Raw genomic sequence first — 25,261 nt, forward strand, 5'->3', positions numbered from 1 at the left:
TGGCCATAGGTAAATGTTTATATATTAAAATCCTGCACAAAATTTCATTTGCCTGACAACCATTATATATGCTGATAATGGTTACATGACTGCCTAAACAATTAAAAAACAAGGGCTCGTTTTTGCTGGAGCGCGCATACGATGCCACAACAGTTGGTTCGTACAATTAACAGGTTGTACGTGTTCAACCAGGCGCCGTCTCTGGAAATGGGCATCCAGTTCAGCAGATTAAAGTGAAAATCAAAATATTGCAGTAGAAATCCAGATTATACACTGTTGATGTCCTCATGCAGTGGTACCAGCTAACACCCTGAACAATGACAATTGTGTCACCTTCTGCATGATAAAGGCAGGCTGCACGGAGCATTCAAAATGATCACCACTTACACGGTTAAGTTCTTCAGATTTCACAAGGCTACCTGCCACCAAATTGGCTAATTATGTTCCAAGAATCGGAAAAGAGAACCCTTCTCACCCTGCTTTTCCTTGGTGCATAAAAATTTAAAAAATGTCACCAAATTGTTGTATGATTTCTTCATAATAACAAACCTGAATCATCATAAGAAAAAGGTATGGCAATGATGACAGAGAAAGGAGCAAGGGGCCACACCTACTATACCAAACAACGTTAGCTGTTTTGGAAAACATGGACCAAATCAATAATAACTGCCATAATATGGTTGAGCAGGTGCTGGTTGCTGGGGATACACCGTTGCTGCCCCTGCTGCTGCTGCTGCTGCTGCTGCTGCTGCTGCTGGTGCAGGTTGGGCATACGTTTGTTGTGGATAAGCCTGTCATAAGCCAGAAACAGTCATATCAAGACTTTGTAATAATAACTATTCTTATTGGTACCGTACGTGAGAAGCGCATTACTGATAAGGGTATCTCAACAACCATTAAAATGAGATATTACCCAACAATGGAAACTGCAAAGTTGCAAGGAAGGTTAGAAGTCAGGTAGGAAAAAAGAAATGATACCAATTGGACTTTAAGCTATTCTAAGCAGTGGTAAGATCCAAAAACAGTGTCAATGACAGGAAACGAAAAAACTCAATTTGTCACCCTAAGATTTCAAGCTAGCTAAACTAGTTTCAGGAACTGTGAAGAATGGTTAAACGAACAAAAAAAGGAAGCAACAGAACCATCAGCCAAAGCATGCAGCCTAAAACAAGATGACAGCACAACCAGACGGTGATAAATGCAAGCAAAATTCTAGCAATTTCAGAAATCATGACTGAGAACCTCAAATTTATGTTGTGGCTAAAAGACCAGCAGCAACACATATAACTATACCCCACGCGTGGTGATGCATGACAGATTTCACCAAGAGTGGACATGCCCAAGTCAGATTTCAAGTAATATGCTCAGAAAGCAGCTCGATAGTTTTCACACAAAAAAATTACTTCTTAAAACCACATCTAGCACAGCAAAAGAGAGGAAAGCAGGATAAGAAACATTATGCAATTTCTCTCTCTGGCTCAAAACTTCAATTACAAAATTAAATTTCAAGACCCTAAACTATCCAGCTAATCATTTCAAACCCTCCTTTTAAGTTGCTCGGACTCCACTCAAACCACTGCACAAGAAAATAAGCACCAGTTGTTTTAAGTGGCAGTACCACCATTTAGATTTGGACCAACAAGAAGGAAAGATTCACCACAATATAAAACACGGGCCAATATAGCTTCTGCTGGTCTGAATCTCATCATTTACGACCATGAGAACATGCAAACTTAAAATTAACAAATATAACTGAAACCTAATCTGCAGTCAGTGCAATAAATTTCAACCTTCAGCACACACTTTTCTTTCTTCGTTATTTTTATTAGCATGTTTAATCCTGTAGCATAGTATGAATTAGTGATTTAGCACGTTCAAAAATCTTTTCCACCAATAACAGGAGCATGTCCTAGAGAAATTCTGTGGGAATCAAAGTCCAGGAAGCCAATGAGGCAATGAACAATAAATATAAAGCCCAAATAATGAAAAGGGAGAAAAAGATTGATGTAGAAAATTGAGACGGATTGGTGAAGATGGATTAAGAAAAATTTAGCATATAAATGGGCACAAAGCAGCCAGTTAATTTTATGGCTCCTTATGACATATTTATAAATGGAAGCCTGCAGTCATCTTAAGCTGCACATTATCCCAATCTGGGATCACTTCTATCGATGAGGGATCATGCTTAAAGGCTTAATGGCATTGTTAACAAGTGATTAGATTTAACATATTTTCCCTCCAATTATGTTGTCCCTAACATTATCGGCTAACATATTAATACAGAACAAGGTTGAGATCCTTGCAAGAAAAAATGAAAGAAAATGCAATGATTCTGTTCGATTACAACTGTCCATGTCTATTAACCAAATCCGAACATTAGAAATCACTGGCATACATATTAGCTCTACCATGTAACACAGAAACTTAAACCTTACTATGTTAAAATCAGTCTGAGCAGGACAAATATATCATTTTTTGAAGTTCCACTATAGTAAGCGTACCCTGGCTTCATACTAAAAGCCAAACAAACAATGAGTCCTTAGTAAGTACGTGACCAGAGCAAGCAATTATATCAACAAAATTACTATCCACCAGGTGTTACTGAATTTTAAATATAACATTAGCAGCTGTCAGCCATGAAAGAGTAACAGCAACTACGAGCTCTGTATAAATGAATGACATGAGAAAAGACCCAATCTTAGACCAATTTAACATGTGCACCAAAGGTCATGATTCTGACTATACTCTAGAATCAAAATAAAAGCACTAACATTAATTTCAATGATAAATTGGTATTTGTACAAATTAGATTCCTTCAATTTGTAAAAATTACCGAGTAATAACAGCAACCAAAGATAGAGCAAACACAATCATTTTATATATAACTGTAAGATGTTCCAAACACATTTCATAAATAAATTGGAAGGTCCTAGTACCTGGACTGGATATGTGGGAGGATATGCACCATAAGAAGCACCCTGAGCTGATGTTGGCATCTGTGGCTGGCCATAATTAGCATAACCGCCATATGCAGTATACCCAGCCTAACATAGATTAAAAGGGCAAGAAAAGGCAGATTATAAAACGGTGCCAAGAAAATGCATTTAGCAAAGGCCAAATAGAAATTCTGCACCATTAGTATAAGTTGGCTATACCAACAATGAAATATGAAATAAGTCAATTAAGGAAATAGAAAGAAAAACAATATGGCAGACGATCCTTTTCAGTTCTGCTAAATGACTTTAATCTCAAGACTATGGCTTCTGATACTTCTATGTTTGAGATTAGTATAAGTTGGCTATGCCAATAATGAAAAAATAAGTCAATTAAGGAAATAGAAAGAATATGGCAGACCATCTTTTTCAGTTCTGCTAAATGACTTCAACCGAAAGACTATGGCTTCTGGTACCTTTATCATACTCAGAAAATATATAATCATAACCATCAAGCCTTGTCAAGACTATATAGGATCTACTTCACAGATCTTCATTCCAGGTCTGTTAAAGTAATCTAAACACTACGGCTTGTCTGTTGAAGTAATCTCAAGATTAAGGCTTCCAGTGACTATAATCATAACCATCAACCCTTGTCCTGACTACACAGGATCTGCTTTACAAACCATCATTCACCAAGAATACATATTTCGGGCTACTTCTGATCTCATAAAAAAAGTTATATTACTATTCAATAAAAGGTTGCAATATATGCACGAAATGAATCCACAAATTGTTTAAAGTATGCAGAGGTCCAAATGAGGGAAAGAATTAAAACATAAGAAGCTATAAGGTTTAGTTTGTCATCCACCATAGCAACATTCATCTACACTAGCCAAAGAAGTCTTACATAATAAAATTAAATGATAAGCTATAAGGTTTACTCAGTAGCAGACATTTCTGCAAAGTTCACCTGAACTCTAACAAAATTTACAAGGATCAAAAATGATCTACCTGTGGCGCATATCCTGGATTCCACTGCTGCCCTTGTGATTGGGAAGTCTGAGGCCAAGCTGGCGCTTTTTGTCCATAACCAGCAGACCACTGGTTTTGTGCATTTGGGTATGCCCCCATAATTGACTGACCTGGCTCTGGATAAGTCTTTGCTATTTTAGCCTTGTCGGAGGTAAGGAAATCTTCAGCATGTCGTTTTTTTGATATCAACACACTCTTCTGACGAAGAAAGAGCATAGTGTGCCTACTTTCAGCCCTTTTTATTGACTGTGCATCTCCAAAGAGATCCAAAAACTAAAACAAAAGATATAAATAGAATTAATGTACAGATATTGAAATAGGTCGAGCGCAATATGCAGGACAAAGTTAAATAGATAACCAATAAGCACAAATCTCCCAGGAAAGATTCTTCTTAGCAGTCAAATAGAATGCATCTCGATAATTGCTAAAGAGATACAGTAACAGCAGGAAAAAAAGAATGTCGAATCTACTCACAGAAAAAGTAATTTGTTAGAAAAGGGGGTTTATTCTCAGAGTTCTCGTCAAAGATCTATACTATGTTTTGAGATCTAATTTGAGCACTGTTTACATTTATCAAGACCCAAGTCACAGTGTACCAGCAATCAAAGTACAAGGTGCTTAAGTTAGCCATTATGGTGATAAACCCAAGTCTAATCAGTGTAATAGTTATGGCAGTTGCCTAGAGGCCTGTGAGACCATAAATGTGATGGACAGGGCATCAGACCCCTAGACAACCCTCATCTAGACTATCGTAGATACAATAATGCAAATGTCTATTTTCATACCACTTTTGTCTCCACATATGTTCGAATGTCTATAGATATATAACAGTCGTGTATATGCAGCAGCATATACATGCATACAAGATATGGAGTATATATAATAATTTAGAAGGTGACAAACTAGTATACAGGCATGAGAAAAAATGTCTAGAAATTGTGATTATCAACAATTTGAATCAGCATCTTAAATGCACAAGCCAGGCTTAAACTATACTCGTGCCTGGATCATGGGTCACCAGTTCAACCACCATAAACTACAAATCAAACAGGCCCATCTCTTTTTTTATTTTAACCATGCCATCCATGATCATATACGATGTCCAAACTCCAAAGCCTCATCTTTTTGCATCGCTTCTGCCAAAACGGAAAAGAGAGCATCCTCCTACCCGATGAAGAGGCGAGAGGGGAACAGAACAAGTAGAGGGGAAGAATGAAGAGGAAGGAGTGCAAGGATCTAGACAAGCACTTCCAGCATCATCAGCTGCCTCCTAATTCTAGCTGTGGTGACCCTTCTTGATAGATTCGGCAAAATGGCCTTCCTCAAGAAATCCAGCAACAACCTTCCTGCATCCTGGATCCGATGACAATGGCCCTCATCCCTAGATCCAGAGACAATAACTCCTCCCTGAGTACGGGTGATGGCAGTCTGCCTCCCACCCAGGTTTGGTGACATCTCTGGAGTACTAGCACATCACTTCTCCGCAATCAAGAAAAAAGTCCTCACAATTCCATGATAGAGAGGAGAGAGCAAAAGTGTTTCAACCTTTTGTCATCATTTTTTTTCAATTTACATTAGTTGAAACGTGTGGGTCGAAAACATTTGGATCGGGCAATTCAAATGGTTGAACTACCCATTTCAACAGGTTGGGCGAGTTTTTTAATACTCTTAAGTACTGCCATGACCCAACCCCTTTTGGCTGTTCGGTGACATGTTGGTGGGCCGACTCAGTCAACATGCTTGGATTTTAAAACTTCCTTTTGTAAATACAAAAGGAAGTTTTTTTACTTGTTTTATCTTTGTGATGTATGCCTTAAGGTATGCTAATAGGTGCATATACATTTTAATTTACATTACATTAAATAGACCATTGGGGATCCTTCGGGTCCATCAAATTTGAACTTCGAAGGAATACTAGCAGTCCACAATAGACAGTTAAAAGGAACTAATAAAATAAGGCTTGTTTGGTATTCCTGTTAGAGGCCAAAAAGAACTTGAAAGGCCAAAAGCACTTTTGGATAATTTTGAGGTGTTTGGTAAAAATTTTGAAACAGCTTTCTACCCCCTCCAAAAGCTAGAAAAAAAGTCTACCAAGGGGAAGCTCCAATTTGAAGCTTATGGGCAAAAGCTCTATATGAGAAAATATGGAAAGTTTTTTCCATTTTAATAAAAATTTCGCGAAAACGAAAATGCCCATGTTAATTCTTCATATGTAATATAATATAATATAGTATAATATGATATGATAGAGGAAAACTAGGATCTGGTCAAGTGAATTTCCACTCAAATATGGTCAAGTCCTGATTGGACAATAGAGGTCCAACATCAATGATCAAAGCTACTGGATGTGATCTACTACCACTAAACTGTTTGCCAAATCGTGTGATTTGGAGATCCTTAACTTATGCATCAAATGGTAAATTATATTATATTACACTATATCATAGTGATTATATTATAATATATACTATGATAATAATATTATAATAAAATAATACTATATATTATTTAAAATATATAGTATGTATAAAATTTCTTATTTATTACATTATTTAGATTAACATATCAAAATGGATAATTTGTAAACTAAGGATACTTTCGAATAACAATTTTGATAGTATAGACAGACAATTAAAAGCACTATCTGTTGTTCTTCATCATCGGCTCCTAATACTAAAAGCACCTTCTTAGGTAGGTTATCAAACAAATATTAAAGTCCTACAATACTTTGTAAGTGTAATTACCAAACAGCAAACTATTTCTCACTAAAAGCTCTACTAGCAAACACTTTTGTTCAAAGCTTTATAGATAAAAGCACTACCACCTACAGCAACACCAACTTGGGCCTAAGAATATTACAAATTATTGAATTATATAAAATACAGAAAGAGATAAAATAAAAACAAATCCAAAATATAATATCAATAAACAAAAAATTAGCATGCATCTAATGCATGTCTCAAAAACACTAATAAACAAAATAACAATAAAAATTTTAAATCCTTGAATTATTGTAAACAAAAAATATATACGAATAGATAAATTGATTGCACAAAAATATAAAAAATACATGAAAAAAATAAGAAAGATTTCTCTAGAATGCATGTGAAATTTCCATGTACCTATAAAATATTTTACACTAGAAGGATAGGTGCACATGCACACGCAAGCGGGAGCACGAGAGAGCGGAGGGGGGCAGGTTGGAGAGAGAGTTCTTCTTTGTTTGTCAAAGGCGAATCCAGTTGGGAAAGGGGGGAGAGACAAAGAGGGTACGATCGGGGGGAGGGAGGGGGAATGGGGAAAGGAGGGTGGGGGGAGAGAGAGAGAGCATATGATCCCACAGATAGTGCTCTTTTAAAAAAAAAACAATTAAGTTCAGTGTTTTCTTAGGATTCAAAGCAATTAAGTCTCTAACGTAAACAAAGGAAGTCTAGATGTTCGATTAAGTGAGTATTTCTTTTGAAGACTCGAACTAATTTAGGGGCATGTTTCGTGTTACCTTTAAAAGTATTCCGTAACTCTAAAAAGCAATTTAAAAGCAAAAAAGGCTTCCTAAGAAGTCTCCAATCTGATTAAGAAAGTTAAGTTGTTGTCAAGATATCAAGATAAAGAATTCAAAACTAAATTTTAGTTTCGCAGTATACATGTAAATAAGACATTTGTGGGATTTGTTGCATTTTTTCTCGCTGATTATAGTCAGAAATTTGTTGGACTAAAACTAAGATGGCATATTCGTCTTTTGTTTATAATAAATATTAATTAGTTCCATTAGAAACTTTATTAGATAATCACTGGAAAGATGGGTAACTTTGGAAATTAAGTTTTGCATAACCTTAGCAACAAACCTCAAGTCTCATCATTCATTACGATTCATAGTTCTCCATATTTCTCTCGCTCCACTCATATATCAACAATTGAGTCCCATTTAATTATGATCTCCACCACCAACAACTAAAACTCCTAATATCATTTTCTTTTAAATTTCAAAAAAACTCTACCCATATCTCTCCCACAATCTCTCTGGAAAGAAGTATAGACTTCCCATATCGGATTTTAATTAAATGCCTATCATACCCATCAATTTAAACTATGGTTTCAAGAAAAGTGAAAGCAAAAAAACATATCAAATATTCACTTGAAACTTTAATTTTATCTAAAATGGATCTAGCTAATTACGGAAAGCATGGGCATGTATGCAAGTATAAATGTAATAGTTTAATTGAAGTCCTTTTACTAAGTCCATTGCCAGCAAAACCGCCAAGGCAATTGGCCAACTGCTAGGGTACAGGTTAAGTCAGATGCCGAAGGTCACCAGAGGTGTTTGACAAATATACCAGATTGACTTTATACCAGTGAAATTTTGTTAATTACTAAGAATTGGAGCACATCTCCCTCTTGTTCTATCCAAGCTGCAACACTACCCCACTCCCTGCTCGTACATATCAACTCTATATTTGCACATCCACAGAAGCAAAACACAATATTCTTGAAAAGGAAAAATATGAAAATTAACAGTCTTAAAGAGGATCTAGTTCATACAGCTGACACTTCCCGAAACAATATTATTCTTATTCTTATCCATCGAAGCATTTATAAGATAGTTAATTTCTGCTAAGTACCAAGGCAATTCAGAATGTCCCGAGTGTAATGAGAGAAATTGCACCCAGTTAGGTAGAAAATGATGCTACTGGAAAGACTTGCATCAAAATAGCATCATACAGAGGCTTATACGAACCCACAAAACAAAGCAGATCTGATTTCCACAATCTTAACCATGTCTTCTTGGTTCGTATATAAATTAGATAATGATCAAAATTAAATCATGTATGAGCAATAATACAGAAACATATGAACAACTTTAAGAGGCAAAGCAGCTAAGGTATTGGCCCACTAACAAACAAGTTAAAAATGAGCCCCATAGTTGAACCTTAAACAACCAATTACAATTCCACCAAATAACGTTAGAAGATTTCTTAAATTACTCATGACTCTTAGAATCACACTCTAATTAAGATGCAAGCAGTAATTTAAAAGGTGATCAAGGTAAGCAAGTGAGCAAGGAACCTCATAGTCCTGCAGCAAGCAGTTATCTAGGTAAATTGTATCAAAAATTGTTAACTAGCTAGCAAATCAAAGATAAGCCAGAAATATTTAAGGAAATAAAAGAAAACTAAAAGAATAATTATCATCTATGTGATGATCTATTTTAGTGGAATGACATGTGAACTAGAAAAACATATACAACAGTAATTGATATTCATCCCAAGAACACGCTCAAAAATTTAAGGATACAACTTTCAAAGAACAAATATTCAATTTGAAGTTTATGAAGAAACAGCTCACAAAGGATGTTTAAAGGTGAACATGTTGTGGCACAGCAAGCTTTGCCTAAATCTTTGCTCATAATTTTACCCACCTTATCCTATCTTCCTCCTTTTTATAAACCCTATTGCACACAATATGCCATCTAAATCAATCCTCCAGTACTCTGTCTACAAATTTTTAATAAATTCGTTTGGCACCATATCCTTCTTGCTATTACCAAATCCATCGTAACATTTCCATGTCTTCACCATCCATCTTGTATGTTTAGATTCTTTGTATATCCAACACTATTAAACATACCTCCTAGGGCAATATTGTTAATTTATAAAAGTGGTAATCAATCATACAACCCAGAAACACTTCTCCACTTCAATTACTCTATTTCAATTTGATGTCTTCATATACCTCTCCATTTTTCCATATGACACATAAAAGAGAGCAAACTAATTGCATCATGGTATCTCTTTAAATATTTATTACAACTTGGGCCTCACTTTCACTTCTATTTCTATTTGAAAAAAACTGTACATACTCAGTTTCCTTCCAACAACTTTTAGGCACTTGAAACTTTTCTTACAAAAATTCAACAGAGCCAAAGGACTACTATGACAACAAGAAGCTAAAGATTCAGAATTCTGGTGATCACTAATACACCAAGACTATTTTAAATAGAAAACTTAATGCAGAATCCAGAAATTTGGGGACAAAATGGATACAATCAGCATACCTTCTAACCCCTAAGGCTAATACAACTCAAGGAAGAAAAGAAAAATACATTGCTCTTGCACATAAGCCCCCACAAAGTTAGCATTTTTAGCAAACAGAGAGCACAATAATGTGCACTCTGACATAAATTCACTAGTCATAATTTATTTACTACAAAACTTACTTGCCAAAATCTTCAACCTAAGGCAGCACAGACCCTGAAATCTTGCTTCCATTCTCGCAACCACTTATTTGTGCTCCCACGCCATCTTGGATTAAGTATTGTTTATGCCAGGACTTCATTTTAAATAGATCTTACTACTATAATTACTGTACAATCAATCGTTCATTTTTCATAAATTACTGATTCTTGCATCTTTTGACACATGATAATCAAATGAGTACTTATTTTATTATGCAATTACCCAATAATATTATTTTTATAAGTGCTATCATATTGTTAGTTTATTGGAACTCTGCTTCTCCACTTCAGAAATTGAATTTGCTCTTGCACCCACTTCTATTCGAGCATATTAGCCTTAAAAATGCTTGACGTAACACCACCATCAAAGAATTAAGGTCCTTGCTTTTGGTGGCAACAATGTCCAGAGTAGTGAATTTTCACCAGGTTCCAGCATTAGATCGACTTCCACATAACAAGAAATCATAGGCAATTGAAAATAAAGGTACAATATCTATTATCATAACAGGAAAAAACACACTGCTAACACGGGCAGTAAATAAGTCATGACCATACAACCAGGGTAAAAAGGTTGACTGTGAACCTGTTTTTCAGCTAATATATGAGGACTACAGACAATCTTAACCCAATTGAGCAAATTTACTGGAACCTGTGTAAACAACAAATATATGGCAACTTCCTTGTACTCCCAAGAACACTAAATGAGCTGTCGGAAATTTAACTCTTTACTATTTTGAAGATATTGATTACTTTCTATCATGAATAGGTGAAAACTAACTGTTTTGTTAAAGTAACACTTTGAACTATTACCTCCAAAAATATGCTGGATATCTCTTCTCTGTCAGTGGTGCTAGCCATGTTAGAATTGTCAGGGTTGGGCATAATGAACTTCTCCACCAGTGAATCCAAATAATCAGCACGCTTTGGAGATGGCTGGATCGACTCGAGATGGATGACAGCCTGCACAAGTCAGATGGAAAACCTAATGATACGTAACTACGAAAATAAAAATTAAGAAAATTGACAGCTGAATAAGATCCACAGCAGAAAGTTAAGAGAGACAAACCTCCAGAAGAGGTTTTGACAGTTGAATATGCTCAAGAGATCCAGCTAAAATTTCCCTAGCCTTTTCTGCATTACCAGCAACCTACAAGAAAATGCAAATATAATAGCCCAGAGCCATGTATGAGAACTTAATGAATTAATACAAGCACAAAAAATATATCAGATATAGCACAACAATTCTACAGTAATTTATTTACCTTTCAAAATCTATGATGTATTTATTTAATAGTTAACTATAATGTGACCAACGGATTATATTCTAGATCTGCAGTAGTACATTGACAAAAAGATCAGCAGAAACTTAGAAAACACATTTAATTAGCAATATTTTGAAAGTTATAAAATATTTTCAGCATATGCCCATACTTCGATAATATTTTAAAAATCACTGAAAGCAAATGTTGGGGCAAACTTACTGACATTTAGTTTGTTCAGACATATATATAACTTTTTATAGTTTACCTATAGGTTTGAAAAGAGCAAGCAAGGTTTAGCTCTTGTAATAAACCTTATGTCAGTATGATGGATATCCTAAGCAACACAGATTTTGACAGTGAGAATCTTACCAGATACACAAAACGTGAATACTGAGCAAGCAACATTGGCAATATCAGAGACTGCTCCTTTTCCTGTTCAGCAGTGATAGCCTTCTCATATATAGCAAAGGCAGCATCTTTATCTCCCTGCAGAATCATGGGAACCTTCAACAAACATCTTCGACCAGGTATAATCAGTATATGTTTTGAAGGTCAGTAAGATGAATACCAGTCGATTTTCCATGTTTGCATGTTTAACAACGGCTTCCAACAGACCAGGTGAAATTTCAGAATACAAGAGCTGATACTCTGTACGAGCTCCCAAAACATCTCCACTTAGTTCCTTAAATCTAGCAGCGAAAAGGTGAATTTCCGGTTGTTTCTGTTAAAAATGAAGTAAATGACTGGTGAGCATTACGAAGGAAAACAAGATGTTAAATATTAGTGTTTCCAGACAAATTTTTAAAAAATGTTAATCACCAGCCTCCTTGTCATAATTTTTTATCTGAACTGGCCAACTCAAGGTACTTCGGATAATAAATTTAAAATCTCCCCACAGTTTCTAGGAAGTATATTCAACACCGCAATTGAACGTTAGAATTGTGCTAGATAATTGCAATTTATGGCATCACACAAAGATGGTATAATTCCAGAGATTAAAACTGATAGAATATTGACCAGCAGATATAGCTCTCCCCCACCCCCACCCAACACCAATATTTAGGGAAAAATTCTTATGACAGATAAGCCATTCCTACGCACAGAGAGATGTGATCAAACTTACATGCTTTATCTATTAATCACATTAAACATATTCAAATGAGCACGGTATACATGTCAGTGGTTCTAAATATCAGCAACTCACTGCAGATGAATTACATATTTGAACAGCACAAAATTCAGTCCCACCACAAAAAAAGAAGAAGGGTTAAGGTTGGGTTAACAATCAAATGATAAAAAAAAAGTCAAATACGAAACTAATCCCGGTGGGCTTTAAGAAGGAAAGATGTGCCAAAACAGTACATTGATATTATTGAGATGTGTCCCGGAGAAATGACAAGAGTTAGGAGTAGTATAGTTGGGTGACAAGAATATTTCTAAGCACTGTGCTTACACCAATGATCAGCAATAAGCCTCATCATTTTACACTAGTTATAAATTAACATACTGCTAAAATTGAAGAGGACATAGGTATGGTGCATTTACCTATAGAACATGCAATGTTCACTAAAGAGAATGGAAGTGTAAATGCTAAATCGGATACTAAAACTTACTTACACTTATAATTACTAAGTAATTAAAAGTAAATGTTAAAATTCTTGATTGTCAAAAAAGCATCCATTAGAACTCAAGTATTGACATCGCTGAAAATAGTTAAAACCAATTATTGATTACATCTTCATGCATTTGCATAGGAGTTCATAAGAAAATAATATAATGAAAGTTTCCGGAAACACTACATAACAAAAAGCCATGCTAATCTACATAATGATAATTTCACCATCAGAGCATGTTCATATTTAAAACATAAAATCATATAAAGAAGAAATAAGTAATGTCAGAGAGGTAATCCATGACAAAAGTCTTAGAAAAATAATCAGGACATTTTGAGAAGTCCGTCACAAAAGGCTCATGGATGTTTTAGATTGTGAAATTCAGCAAAAGTTTACATAAGAAGAACTATTTTTTGATATTGCTATCACATATTGTTGCAAGCTAAACAAATTAATAAATCATGGGTGGAAAGGCATAATTAAAATATTATTCATTATACAGATGTAGATACTATGGCTATTTCACAAAAATAAAAAAAAAACAATGAAGAAGAAAAGATCCAAGAAAAACAAAAGCATACTTTCACAAATACTTGAGTAGCCCGAGCAAGAGCATTATTTGCAAGCTCCATGCTTCCACTCGCTTCCATGCATAACACATAACGGGTCCAGAACTCCGGATAATTGGCACAAGCAATTAGACATCTTTCATACAACTTAACAACCTGAAAATAGCATATAGATGGTATCAAAGAAGAAAGAAATGAAAGGAAAAAAAAAAAACAATTCAACTTAAAAGAACAATATTCTTGCAACAAAGAGAAGTGCACAAGAAGTACTCCATTAGCTGATAAGGGAGGCCCCTCAGTATGAAAGGAGGGACCATCCTTGCCTGCTAGATAGATGGTTAAGTGGCTAAGCAATAAGCAAACACCTGCATATATGAGATTTGACCTTTTAAGAAAACAGATATTTGTGCAGCAGGTATCATGAACCCAGAACATCCACTGACAAATGAGGGTTTGAAGTACTTAGCCTCATAGAAAGCAAACAACATGCCCACGCTTTATCCTCAGTTCAATATCCCATTTTAAAAGCTTCATCGAACATACTAGCCACTAAAGCATATAATGCAGCCAATATGACTAAATTGTAAGTTCTTAACCATTTGAAGCAAAGGTAGAAAACACTAACAAGTTTGAAATTATAAATTGAGTGTCAAAACAAAAACAGTTGTATACCTTGTTAAAGTCATCTCCTCTCTCAATAAAATCAAGATAGTTGTGCCAGTTTTCAAGCTCTGGTTCATCAAGAGGCCTGACATGGAAGTATGGCCTTCTAATAGCTGTTTCAAAACCAATGATCTTAGATTCGTATTCTTTAGCTTTCTTATACATCTCTTCCCTAATTGCAATATACTTCTCCAACTCCTCTGCTTCTGTTAAACCTGCACTTACGGGTTTTGGAGATTGCTCTACACCATCAGGATGAACCTCGCCCTCAAGACTTTGGCCACCAGTCTCGGCATTGGCAACTGCCATAGCAGCTTCTTCAGAAGTCCGTATTTCAGATAAAGATCGACTAGCAGCCAACTCCTTAAAACTGAAATGACAATAGGAGCAGAATATAGATTAGAAATTCCAAATTTTAGCCACATTAAAAAGATTTTAAGAAATGGATCATATAATGTCGAACCAACTAAAAATTGCACCTAGTGGGACAATCAATACATTTTTTACTTACTCTTAGTCATCTTATTTTACTTATTCTTTGTTATTATTATTTTTTATATTTTCCACTAATATAAGAGGGGAATTTTGCCAGTCACAAAGCCTCTATACTCTTTTTTCAGATGAGGATTATCATGTTCCTCCCTTTTTCTCCTATTGACTCCACTTCACATCAAGATGTTTTTGCAACTATCAAATCTCAACTAGTTGCGGATGTTTCAGGATGCAACCATAGCAGCAACTTAGCCATGACCATGTTTACTTTAGAAGCAAAATAAATATGCATCTCATAGTAGATAAGTAAAGCATGTTAAAAACATCGGCACAGATCGACGAGATAATAGGACATTAGCACAATCTGTGAATGAGAAAGACATCATCAAGCAAAAGAACTACATGCCCAAATTCATCATCATCATCACAGATCACTGAACACATCTTGGTAGTTGATACATTGAGATATTCGTCAGTTATTCAAAAGAACAAGTATTTACTGCTCAGAAATTTGTTGGCTACACATTCATTCTTGAAACTATTACATCAAGGTCTTATCAACACATATCACATATCCCTATGGGCAAACTTTTTAGTACATCAAAGCTCAGCCATGCCAGAAATGGGAACAAGGATATGGGTAACAAAAGGTAACAAGAATAAATGATTAAGTTAATAAAAGCCATCCCTAAATGTCGTGATTGTAATCTTACCTCATATAGAGGCTAAAATCCATCCAGAAAGTATAAACTGCACCATTCAATAATCTCTCTTTATAGGTTAGATGATTTAAGGTTTAACTTTCTGATTCTTGCCTTTTACGAGGTCACAAATGAACCTCCTAGTAATTAACTACTACTTGTTCCAGCTTTCTTTTATACTCAATCATCAACATCACATTTTTTACCAAATACTTGATACAATATCATTATCTTTGTGACGGTATTTATTACTTTGTTGAATCACAAAACATTAACGTGCATGCTGAATATTGCACGACTAACTATGAATTTATCTACACAAGTGAAACCAGTCACCAGAACATAAAATTGAAATATTCAATTTTTCCAAACATAAAAAGTTATATAGGACAACTGAAAATCTCTTATGCAAACATTAAGAAAGGTTTCAGATATAATTAAGTAGCAACCATTTAAGAATCAATAGTCCTGATATAGACAACAATGTGTAAGCAAAACTTAGAGCAACGGCTACAGATCAATCAAGATTGCCACAATATTAACTTGCATATCAAAGTAGACTCAGTGAGAAGAGTTATCACCAATTATAATAACGATCCAGTTGTTGTATAGGATGCTCCAGTATTCTTGTATAAATCATGGCCAGATGACTCCATGCTTGTTGTGATTCTTCATATCTGATGTACTCATCCCACAAATTGTGTGACCCATAATCTGTTCCAACATATGCCAATCCACGTTCAAACAGCCTGAAAGACAACAAAACATGCAAAGTTGTTATGGTAAGCATTCAGTCCTCCAGTAACATTCATGTCCATGCATGAATTCAAGACAATTATATTGTTAATATTGAGGACCATTTTTTTTAAAAGCAGATGACACATCTGAAGTTGACACAAATACACTGCATTTACCTTCCTGAAATATTCATATTATGCCCGTGGAACGGAGGGAATCATAAGGGCCATCATAGCCCAAAACTGAGCGTGATCTTCCGAGCAGCATTTTGAATAATGTTGCACCAATCATAACCTCAAGAGTGCCAAAATTAAAGGAGCAGTAATTCATGAACTACATCACTACTATAGGAACCTTTCGAATAAAAGACAGGGAGGGGGTATAAGAACACATAATGATGCAAGTACAAGCTAATAAAATGAAAAGAGCTACACTAAACAGACTCAAATCAAGGGTTGGCACATTAGAAAAGAGTTCCTAAAGTGCATCCCCAGCAAACCTTTCCTCCATCCATGTGGCTATCACTGTTCATGCCAACATAAGGTTAGAAGAACACAAAAATCATGACTAGCATCTCATCACAATGAAAAGGCCCACAAAAAAAAAAGTGTGCAATACACTGGAGGGGCAGATTGTTTGACTGTTACCTTCGAATAGTATCTGGATCTTCATATGTTGAGATTGCAAATTGACAGTACTGCAACCAAATTTCCACAGAATAAGTAACTGCCAGGACAGCCCGTTCATACACCTCCACAACCTTGTCAACACTGTCCAGACGTCCCTCATGATCTGCATATTTCTTCCAGTAGCCATAACACAGAGGAAACTCGGCCAAGAATGCGTCATAAACTTTTCGAATTTTTATAATGTCGTTCTACACAAAAAAAAAGGTAAGAAAAGACATGTCAGTTCAATTCAATTTTTCCATGCAAATATTAGTAACCCAAATATAAATTAAGTACTGAAAGTACTAAAATAAATACAGTATAACAAGTAAGCAACAATCTGTTTGTTCACAACCCAAATGCATCTGAAGTCAAAAAAGTAGTCTTCTTTTCATATATTTTTTTATATTTTAGGCATTTTACTATCAGTTGGCATCTTTACCAACTAGATCCAAATCCCTTAATCAACAATCAGTTTGTTCACAACCCAAATGCATCTGAAGTCAAAAAAGTAGTCTTCTTTTCATATATTTTTTGTAATTTTAGGCATTTTACTATCAGTTGGCATCTTTACCAACTACATCCAAATCCTTTAATCCAGCTAGTAAGACACCATCTCAAAGCATGAGAACACATCACAGGTGTGAATCTAAAACAAGAGACAAGTTGGTGGTTGTCACCAGCTGCACAAAGGCAAGCCAGAACTAAAAAAGATATGTTAGGTCTTTCATAGACTACACAATAATATCCAAATTAACACCATAAGCATTTTTTGTGCAATGAGATTATTGAAAAATGTTGATTTGCGGAAGCACGGCTGATCAACCACAAAGGTTTTCTACAGATCTGCAGCAAGGATTTCCATACCATCAGGTAAAGGGCATATCATACCATACCAATACAGAACCTGTACCCAGTACAACCCCCACACCAACGTGTTGGTCCCAAGGTTGTATCATACCAACACTCAATAAGGGTGCACTGGCTAGGTACCAAAACTGCCAGGTAAAACCTTGATTATCATAGCTTCTTTCATCATATCCTGGCCAAGATATTGGCTTCAAAATCTTGCACCTAATAATTGTTGCAACTTGTTGGATTGGCATGTTATTAGGTGGACATTCTGTATTATTCCATCATCATTGGAATTTCATACTATTGTCTACAGATCCACCATCACCTTTCTCATTTTGCACGATATGAGGACAAAGAGGGTTAATAACTATTTTTTGTCATATGTGTGGGTAATAAATGTTAGGCTATATGGTACTCTTACAATCAGCCCTATTATGCTCTATTTTTTCCCATTGGTTGTCACCTGCAGGTGTCTCAGCGACTATCTGAATTCCAATAACAAGCAGTAGGTGAAGGATTGTCTCTATTGCTCTTATAACACTATACAGGAAGTACTGTTGGAAAAAAACAAAAAGGTTACCAGAAATGCAAGTACTTCACTTGTTAATCATTGATCCGATTTTTGTTCGATGCAATACATCCTTTAACAAGTAACTTTAGAACTAGATCAATGACAAGGAGTTATTTTCAAAGCAACTTTTTAATTAAGAAAAGATATGGAACATTAATATTGAATTAAGCTTTGTACCTTGCATAATGTGCATATGTTTTCACATAAATATTAGAAATTGCAATACTGTTAGAGGCAAACCAGTTATCCAAGGAAAAAAAGAGAACTGAACAGTGTTGCATAGCATATACGGCTAAAACAAACATTCCTTCACATATATATTTCCAAAATAAAGAATCTGCCAATGTAGTGAGTTAGTATCTGATAGAATGTGGCTTATAAAAATTTTTTGGCAATATATTTTTTTCATATTTTTAAGTTCTGGCTGTTTTGTTGTTGTAGAAAGTACTGCATGTCCACGTGTCGGATTGAATTGTAATGATGATAGCTGCAATCAGGAAAGTGAAAATGTTGGTGATGTATTAGATCCCACAACAATCAGCCAAATCACAGTTCTTTTTCTTGTTTTTCCTTTATCTTTTTCTATACCTGAGGTTATATGCCTCATATGAGAATAAAATTATATTCTTACATATTGCTTTTACCCTCAAAATATGCCTCATGAGAATATACAGTTGGCCCAGTTCCATTGCTTTTCAAGCTATCCATGTGGATCAATCAATACCCATCCACGTAGTCAAACTCAATACATGGACTTCCTATGCATAATATCATTAACAGATAATATAAATAGTACTGATGACAAATTGTACACGACTATAGCATTCTAAGTTTTTGATGGGGACATGATATCTAGTTTACCCTAATAGAGAATATTCTCTTCGTGCAATTTGACACTTTAAAAAGCATACCTAGCTTATCCTAGTAGCTAGAGTCAGAAACTAAGAACTCTTAAGAAAACATCAAAAATGCAGGTGTAAGAGTTGGAAGCACAAAATCAAGTAATCAGTTTAGTTGGATACATAAGGTTATAATATTTTCTATTCTAATACCTAAAATTACTTTGTAATATCATAAAGCTCAGTACTATCATTCAGAGTTCTTCCTGAAGTTTTACTTTGCTCCACACATAACATGAGATAAGAATCAATTTCATTCTGCAGGTAGCTACATAACTAATGATAAATCAAACTTCATATCTTGAACAAAGCTAAAACATTGTCCATTAATCTACCACCGAAAACTAGGTTCACATAACTAATACCACAGATTTAATATGCATACAGACATGCTTAATAAGATATGTAGCATATTCAGAAAAACAAACGAAGTCCAGTGATACCTCTGCGACCTTCTCAGTTTCTTCAATGAGGGCTGTCCAAGAATTGAAGTCTAAACAATTTGCTCTTACCATATTCCATAATCTTTCCTCCTCAGCAGTATACGCCACTACAAAAAAGGAAGATTTAAATCAAAGGCCACCAACGTTAATGAGAACAATACAAATAAACAAAAGACAAACACCAGCAATCTTTTAAATACTGACGAAACAAAACCAATTCAAAGTAACGAATCTCTTAAAGAATTTCACATCTCAAGAAGGAATAGAAAATTCCGATACCATCTTCATATGGTTGCTGAACAACAGTACTACCCACATCATTTGATAAACCTCCATTCTCAATAACCCCTGTAGATTGATAAATGGCCACTTCACTTGCAGCTCCATTCATGGAATCATAACCAGTTGTATGAGTAGAAATACCTGCCACGGTTTCATGACCAATGGCAATTTCACTAGCTACAGCAGCCCCATCATCAGGCTTAGATTCATATGCCATGCCAGCATTCTGTGCAACAGAATTGGTATCCTGGCTGTACATATTCCCGTTGCCAGGATTTGAAGAATCTGACAAAGCGTAATCTGTAGCTGCAGTAGGTACACAAGAAACAAGGCCTTCACCACCTGAATTGGTCATGGGGTACTCGGCAGGAACAAGACCTGTGGATGAATACTCTGCAACGTTGGATGCTTGAGAGACTGCTGATTGACTATCATCCATCCTACAAACCAACCAAAGAGATTCACAGGGAAGAGCTGCAATAAATAAACAGTTCAGTATGTCATGATAGAGGAAGGAAAAGACTATGCAAAAAACAAAATAAAGCAAAGTCGATTTACTGGTTCACAAGAACGCAAATTCCAGGCATAGCTTGCACCCTATTGAAAGACAGCTTGAGTGAGCAAAATCAGCCCAAACTAATATCATTTACCAATTCAAAGGTGAAAATATTAATCAAAGGGGGACACAGATCTGGATCAGAGGTATTGATTTGCAGTGAAGATAAGAAAAATGAGAGCACTAATCAACGAAGTTGGCATAAAAAGGTTCAAGAAGTCAGAAAAAAAAGGTTTTCCATCAAGGTTAGAACTTCAATTGCTTCAGTCAGGATTTGCAAATGAAGCATCCTAGTTTGAAAATCCTACTTGTATTAGGGTTTCCAGAAATTACAACAGTTGATGAAACTAGAGCTCTATGAAACCAGATAACCGCACAATCGTACATAAGGAAAGGATGTTTCTGTGTTAGTTGAACTTATTTATCTCTTTTCTTGACAATTCTGTAACTTTTCTTTCGAAAAAAAAAAATCAAAAGGCATTATTGCTTGGACTGGGCTGGATATTCAACAACAGATGAACGTGAAAGTTTAGTGAGAAATAATTCCGAATCCACAATAAGTGGAATTATCACCAGTAGAAGACGTAGAATTGCTCGATCTTGGCACGGATTCAACCCAAATCAGTCACAAGTTCAAAATTTCAAAATACAAATCAGAATAAAAATGATAGGGACCATCAAAATAAAATTGAAACCAATCCACAAAACAGATAAGCTACATAACAGCCCACGAGCCCCCGCAGGAAATCAAACTTGGATCTATCAGCATAAACCCTACCGTATTAAGCTAGATCACAAATCTATCCAATTAATTCAATTAAAAAGGATAAAGAATAGTTAGCGTAAACCGTAGCCCTAGATAATGGAACAGATAATCAAATTTTATGTCAAAAAGTTCAGAATAAGAACAAGATTTCTACACTACAAAACCCTAACTCTACCGTAATTTTAGAGAGAGAGACAGAGAGCGCATACGGGAAGAAGGCACGGGCACCGTACCGGCGGGGCCAGTGGAGAGAGAGACGGGGGAGAGAGAGGCGGGCCGGCGCGACACAGCGGTGGCGGAGAGCAGAGGGGGGAGGGGGGTGGAGAGGGAGGGGAGAGGAGTAGTGCTTCGTGGGAGGGAAAAGTAGGGGTAGCCGGTTAGGGTATTAATGATCAGTAATCGGCACCTCCGGTGCATGTACCTGATAGAAGAGTGGATATATCTGATGTGCGGCCGTGATTGAAATGGATATTACCCGACTCGGAGGTCAGCCTGAGACCTCAACTCACGTCTCACCTTTGTGATGTTCATCAAAGAAATAAAGTCTTTTTTTTTTTTGTACAAATATGAGATATCTCAAAGCAAATATTGGACGGTCCAACAATGGATTTGTAAAGCCTTCTTTTTGAATTCTTAAAAATAGAGATATATTTTTTTTTTTTTTTACAGTGTGTGTACGAATACACCCAAGAAATTCAAAATACAACAACTCGCGGAGTGCTAGTAGCACCTTCCCCTCCCCTAAGCAAAGGGTGTACCCTAAGTGGTGGGCTGCGTGGGCCGCCACCCAGTCGGCCGCCCTATTGGCTTCTCTAAATGCATACTTGGCCTGAAAGGCCCTCCCATCTCTCATCATCATCCCTATGTCACGGATCAAGGGGCGGTCTGTGTCGTCACCCCTCGACCCCCTCCGAATCCATCCGATAATTGTGGCCGAATCGCCCTCCAGAATGATCAAGTCAAGAATAATAATCGAACTGGAGGGCCTCCGGCACTACCCGCGCACGACGCAGATTCGCCCAGGCAGCTCGCAACTCTACTCCTGGAACCGACGTGTCAAACAACTGGCAGCCACCTGCTGCCACCATCCTGGAGTGCAGGCCCCGTATGACAAAGCCTGCATTGCCCCGCGTACCATCATCCAGCACCGACCCATCGAAATTGACCTTGAGAAAACTCGGGGGTGGGGGCTCCCAGGTGAAAAACACCATCTGAAGAGCTGCCATAGTAGAAGGGGAACTCCAGGTGTCCCGAGTTGTCAAAGGTCTAAGAAATGGTGGGCCTGATCTCTGTGACCTGTGCTCGAGCAAGCTTCGCAACAAACCTCGATGACACCCTGCGCTCACCGAGAGTACAAGCGTTCCTTGCCAGCCACGTATCTTACCTCTCTTTCCATCCCACTATCCTTCTCTAAATTGATTGCCTGCTTCTCTCTTTGATTCTCGATGAAAAATAGAGCTTTTGAGAAGTAGAATAAAGGGAGTAGAAATTTTTTTAAAAAAATCTATTTGCTATTTGGTAACTACATATATAAAATGCTGTGAAGCTTTAACATAATAAAAAAATATTTTCGTTATAATAAAATGAGAATAAAGAATATTGTATAATATTGTTTGATAGAGTATAATACGATATAATATTACATATTATTTATTATATATTAAAATATTATTAATATTGTATAATATTATTATAGTAGTGAATATTATAGCATAATAATATAACATAATATGATATGATCTAATAATGTATTATTAATAGTACAATATAATATAATGTTATATAATAATATTATAATTTTGACATAATATATAATATAATATATATATATAATAATATTGTGATATAATATAACAATATAATATAATATAATATAATGGATTAGAATCTAACCTAATAATAGATTATACTGTATATAATAATATTACATTATTATTAAATATTATTATCTCAGATTGTATTATTATAATATAATATTGTTATATTATAATATATGTTTTATATTATAATAATATAATATTATTATAATATAATCATATAATACAATGTAATATAATGTAATATAATCCAATATATTATCCTCTTATATTATTAATAGTATATTATAATATTATTATGATAATAATATATTATATTTTCATAAAATAACTATTATTATTATATAATATTATGATTGCAATGATATGCTATATTATGCTTATAATATAAGATAAGAATATATTATATTATAATTATGTATTACTATATTATAATATTTATAATATAATAATAAAATATAATATAACATAATATTTTATTAATTTATTATTATATTTATAATATAATAATATATTATGATATGATATGATATGATATAATGATGAGATTTGTTTGTGGGCATTTTGGTCATTAAAAAAATTAATTAAAACCAAAATAGCTTTTCGATATTAGTTAGAAAGCATTTTTGGAAAAAAGCTCCAAAATAGAGCTCTTTTCAAATAAACATTTTTAGTTTTTTAACAAAGCTAAAACAGCTTCTCAATTTTTTACCAAATATTAATATACCATCCAAAAGTACTTTTGCAGTGCAAGAAAGTACTTTCAAGCTCACCAAAAGCTGTTTAATAATTTTTATTATTAATGGAGCCTTAATTATTTAACCTATTTAACTTCATTTTAACCATTACAATTTGAGATAGATTACCTATTTAAAACAATGATCATGTTGCTTCTCAAAGAAAACAAAAAAAGTCAATTTCATGTCAATTTTTTTAACCTATTTAATAAATAAGTCGATTTAGGATTACAAACTTTTTATCTATTCCGTATCCGACCCTATCCATAACTGATCAAACTTGATCCAATTATCAATAGTTGCATCACTCGCATGAAAGAAGGATTTATTTTTCTTCACGTAAATCCACCATTGGACCATACGATAGAAGGATTTAATTCTTCTTTCATATGAAAAATATGAAGAATTCTCTTACCAATACATATATACATGCATATAAACATACACATGCGTGTATATGTGGGTGTGGGAAAAATTAATTTATAGTATCTTTTTTTTTAATCACCCTTCTAAATACAAAATGACAAGATTTAGAGGCTTACTCAAGAAAAGGGAGCATCTGATAAATGATCATTGATTGTGCTTGCTTGGAACAAAAGCCCAACAAATACCTCCCTGTCGTGGAATATTTTCTTGCTATCTTTCTCTCAATCATTTTTTTGACGTGAAGGTATATCTACTAAAATGTCGTTAGAGAAAGGAAATGAGACAGAAGGTTTGGAAGCCAAACATCAGTTAGATAGTTGGCTTCTGCCTCAATGTGAGAAGGAACCTTGATTCATGCTCTCTTTTTTTTCTTTTTTCTTTTTTTTTTTTATGAAGAAGGATGGTCAAAACCTTGAGTAATTGTGCCCATAGAATCCAATTTTGTTAACAAAACCAATCTTTGAGGGAAGTCTTGTGTCCATAATCATCTAGATTTATTAGAGTCACCAAAATGTGCCAAAAAGTATGCAGCTTCATTTCGTTCCCAATAGGCAAGGGTGATTGAAATAGCTTGGCAACTCTCCAACCAAACGGCACAGCAATATCGTGGATGTAAGGGTGCTGAGAGTATGCAGTCTCTTTCCACCAGTAGACAACCATGACAAAATCCCCTGGGATCCAAATTCGAGTGGGTTCAAGAACCAGAAGACCACGCCACAAGCCAAGGCTGACATGTTTTGCAGAGGGATAGAACCCCTGGTAACATCAAAATTCTCGAAGCTTTTCCAAACCACAGATTCAACTCCAGCATCATGATGGTGGAGAGATCCCTGGACATTCAACTTTACGATGCCCGGCTGAGAGGATCCTGAATTTGGGAGGATCCAAGGATTTGGGAGGAATTCAGGATTTGGAATGATGCATAAAACAAAAGAATGTAGGATTTGGAATGTGATGGCTAAAACATAACATATGAAAAAAGAATGTAGAGACAATAAAGTAG

General features: G+C 35.2%; 1 protein-coding gene across 27 annotated transcripts; it reads right to left on the bottom strand.

Moving 5' to 3' along the window:
- On the bottom strand, positions 1 to 21,686 carry LOC103715431 (pre-mRNA-processing factor 39-1-like). Of its 27 annotated transcripts, none has more exons than XR_015976720.2 (16): positions 21,512 to 21,686; positions 19,954 to 20,430; positions 19,675 to 19,781; positions 16,886 to 17,115; positions 16,082 to 16,249; positions 14,317 to 14,677; positions 13,657 to 13,800; positions 12,031 to 12,183; positions 11,832 to 11,948; positions 11,267 to 11,347; positions 11,011 to 11,160; positions 3,948 to 4,241; positions 2,937 to 3,044; positions 611 to 791; positions 388 to 419; positions 1 to 310 (listed from the first exon to the last, which is right to left on the bottom strand). XR_015976720.2 is itself a non-coding variant. In XM_088719135.2 (16 exons), the coding sequence occupies exons 2-15, from the start codon at positions 20,393 to 20,395 to the stop codon at positions 657 to 659; spliced, it is 2,415 nt and encodes an 804-aa protein (XP_088575261.2). In that variant the 5' UTR covers positions 20,396 to 20,430; positions 21,512 to 21,686; the 3' UTR covers positions 1 to 419; positions 611 to 656. The 27 variants fall into 27 exon arrangements, 17 of the variants coding, with proteins under 17 accessions (XP_088575261.2, XP_088575260.2, XP_088575259.2 ...); XR_015976718.2 differs by having other exon boundaries at positions 388 to 476; XR_015976717.2 differs by having other exon boundaries at positions 388 to 479.
- Between the last annotated feature and the right edge of the window lie 3,575 nt (positions 21,687 to 25,261).

The sequence above is a fragment of the Phoenix dactylifera genome, chromosome 3 (genome assembly GCF_051530095.1).
Source record: "Phoenix dactylifera cultivar Ajwa chromosome 3, Ajwa_hap1_PhDact_Kaust_v1.1, whole genome shotgun sequence".
In the NCBI taxonomy this organism is placed as follows: domain Eukaryota; kingdom Viridiplantae; phylum Streptophyta; class Magnoliopsida; order Arecales; family Arecaceae; genus Phoenix; species Phoenix dactylifera.

Excerpts from the sequence above, each read along its gene's own strand:
- LOC103715431 (XM_088719131.2), bottom strand. The coding sequence starts at position 20,395 with ATGGATGATAGTCAATCAGCAGTCTCTCAAGCATCCAACGTTGCAGAG. Across the intron at positions 19,782-19,953 it reads TCAGCAACCATATGAAGATG|TGGCGTATACTGCTGAGGAG; the intron begins GTATCGGAATTT and ends CCTTTTTTGTAG. Across the intron at positions 792-2,936 it reads CTCCCACATATCCAGTCCAG|GCTTATCCACAACAAACGTA; the intron begins GTACTAGGACCT and ends GGCTTATGACAG.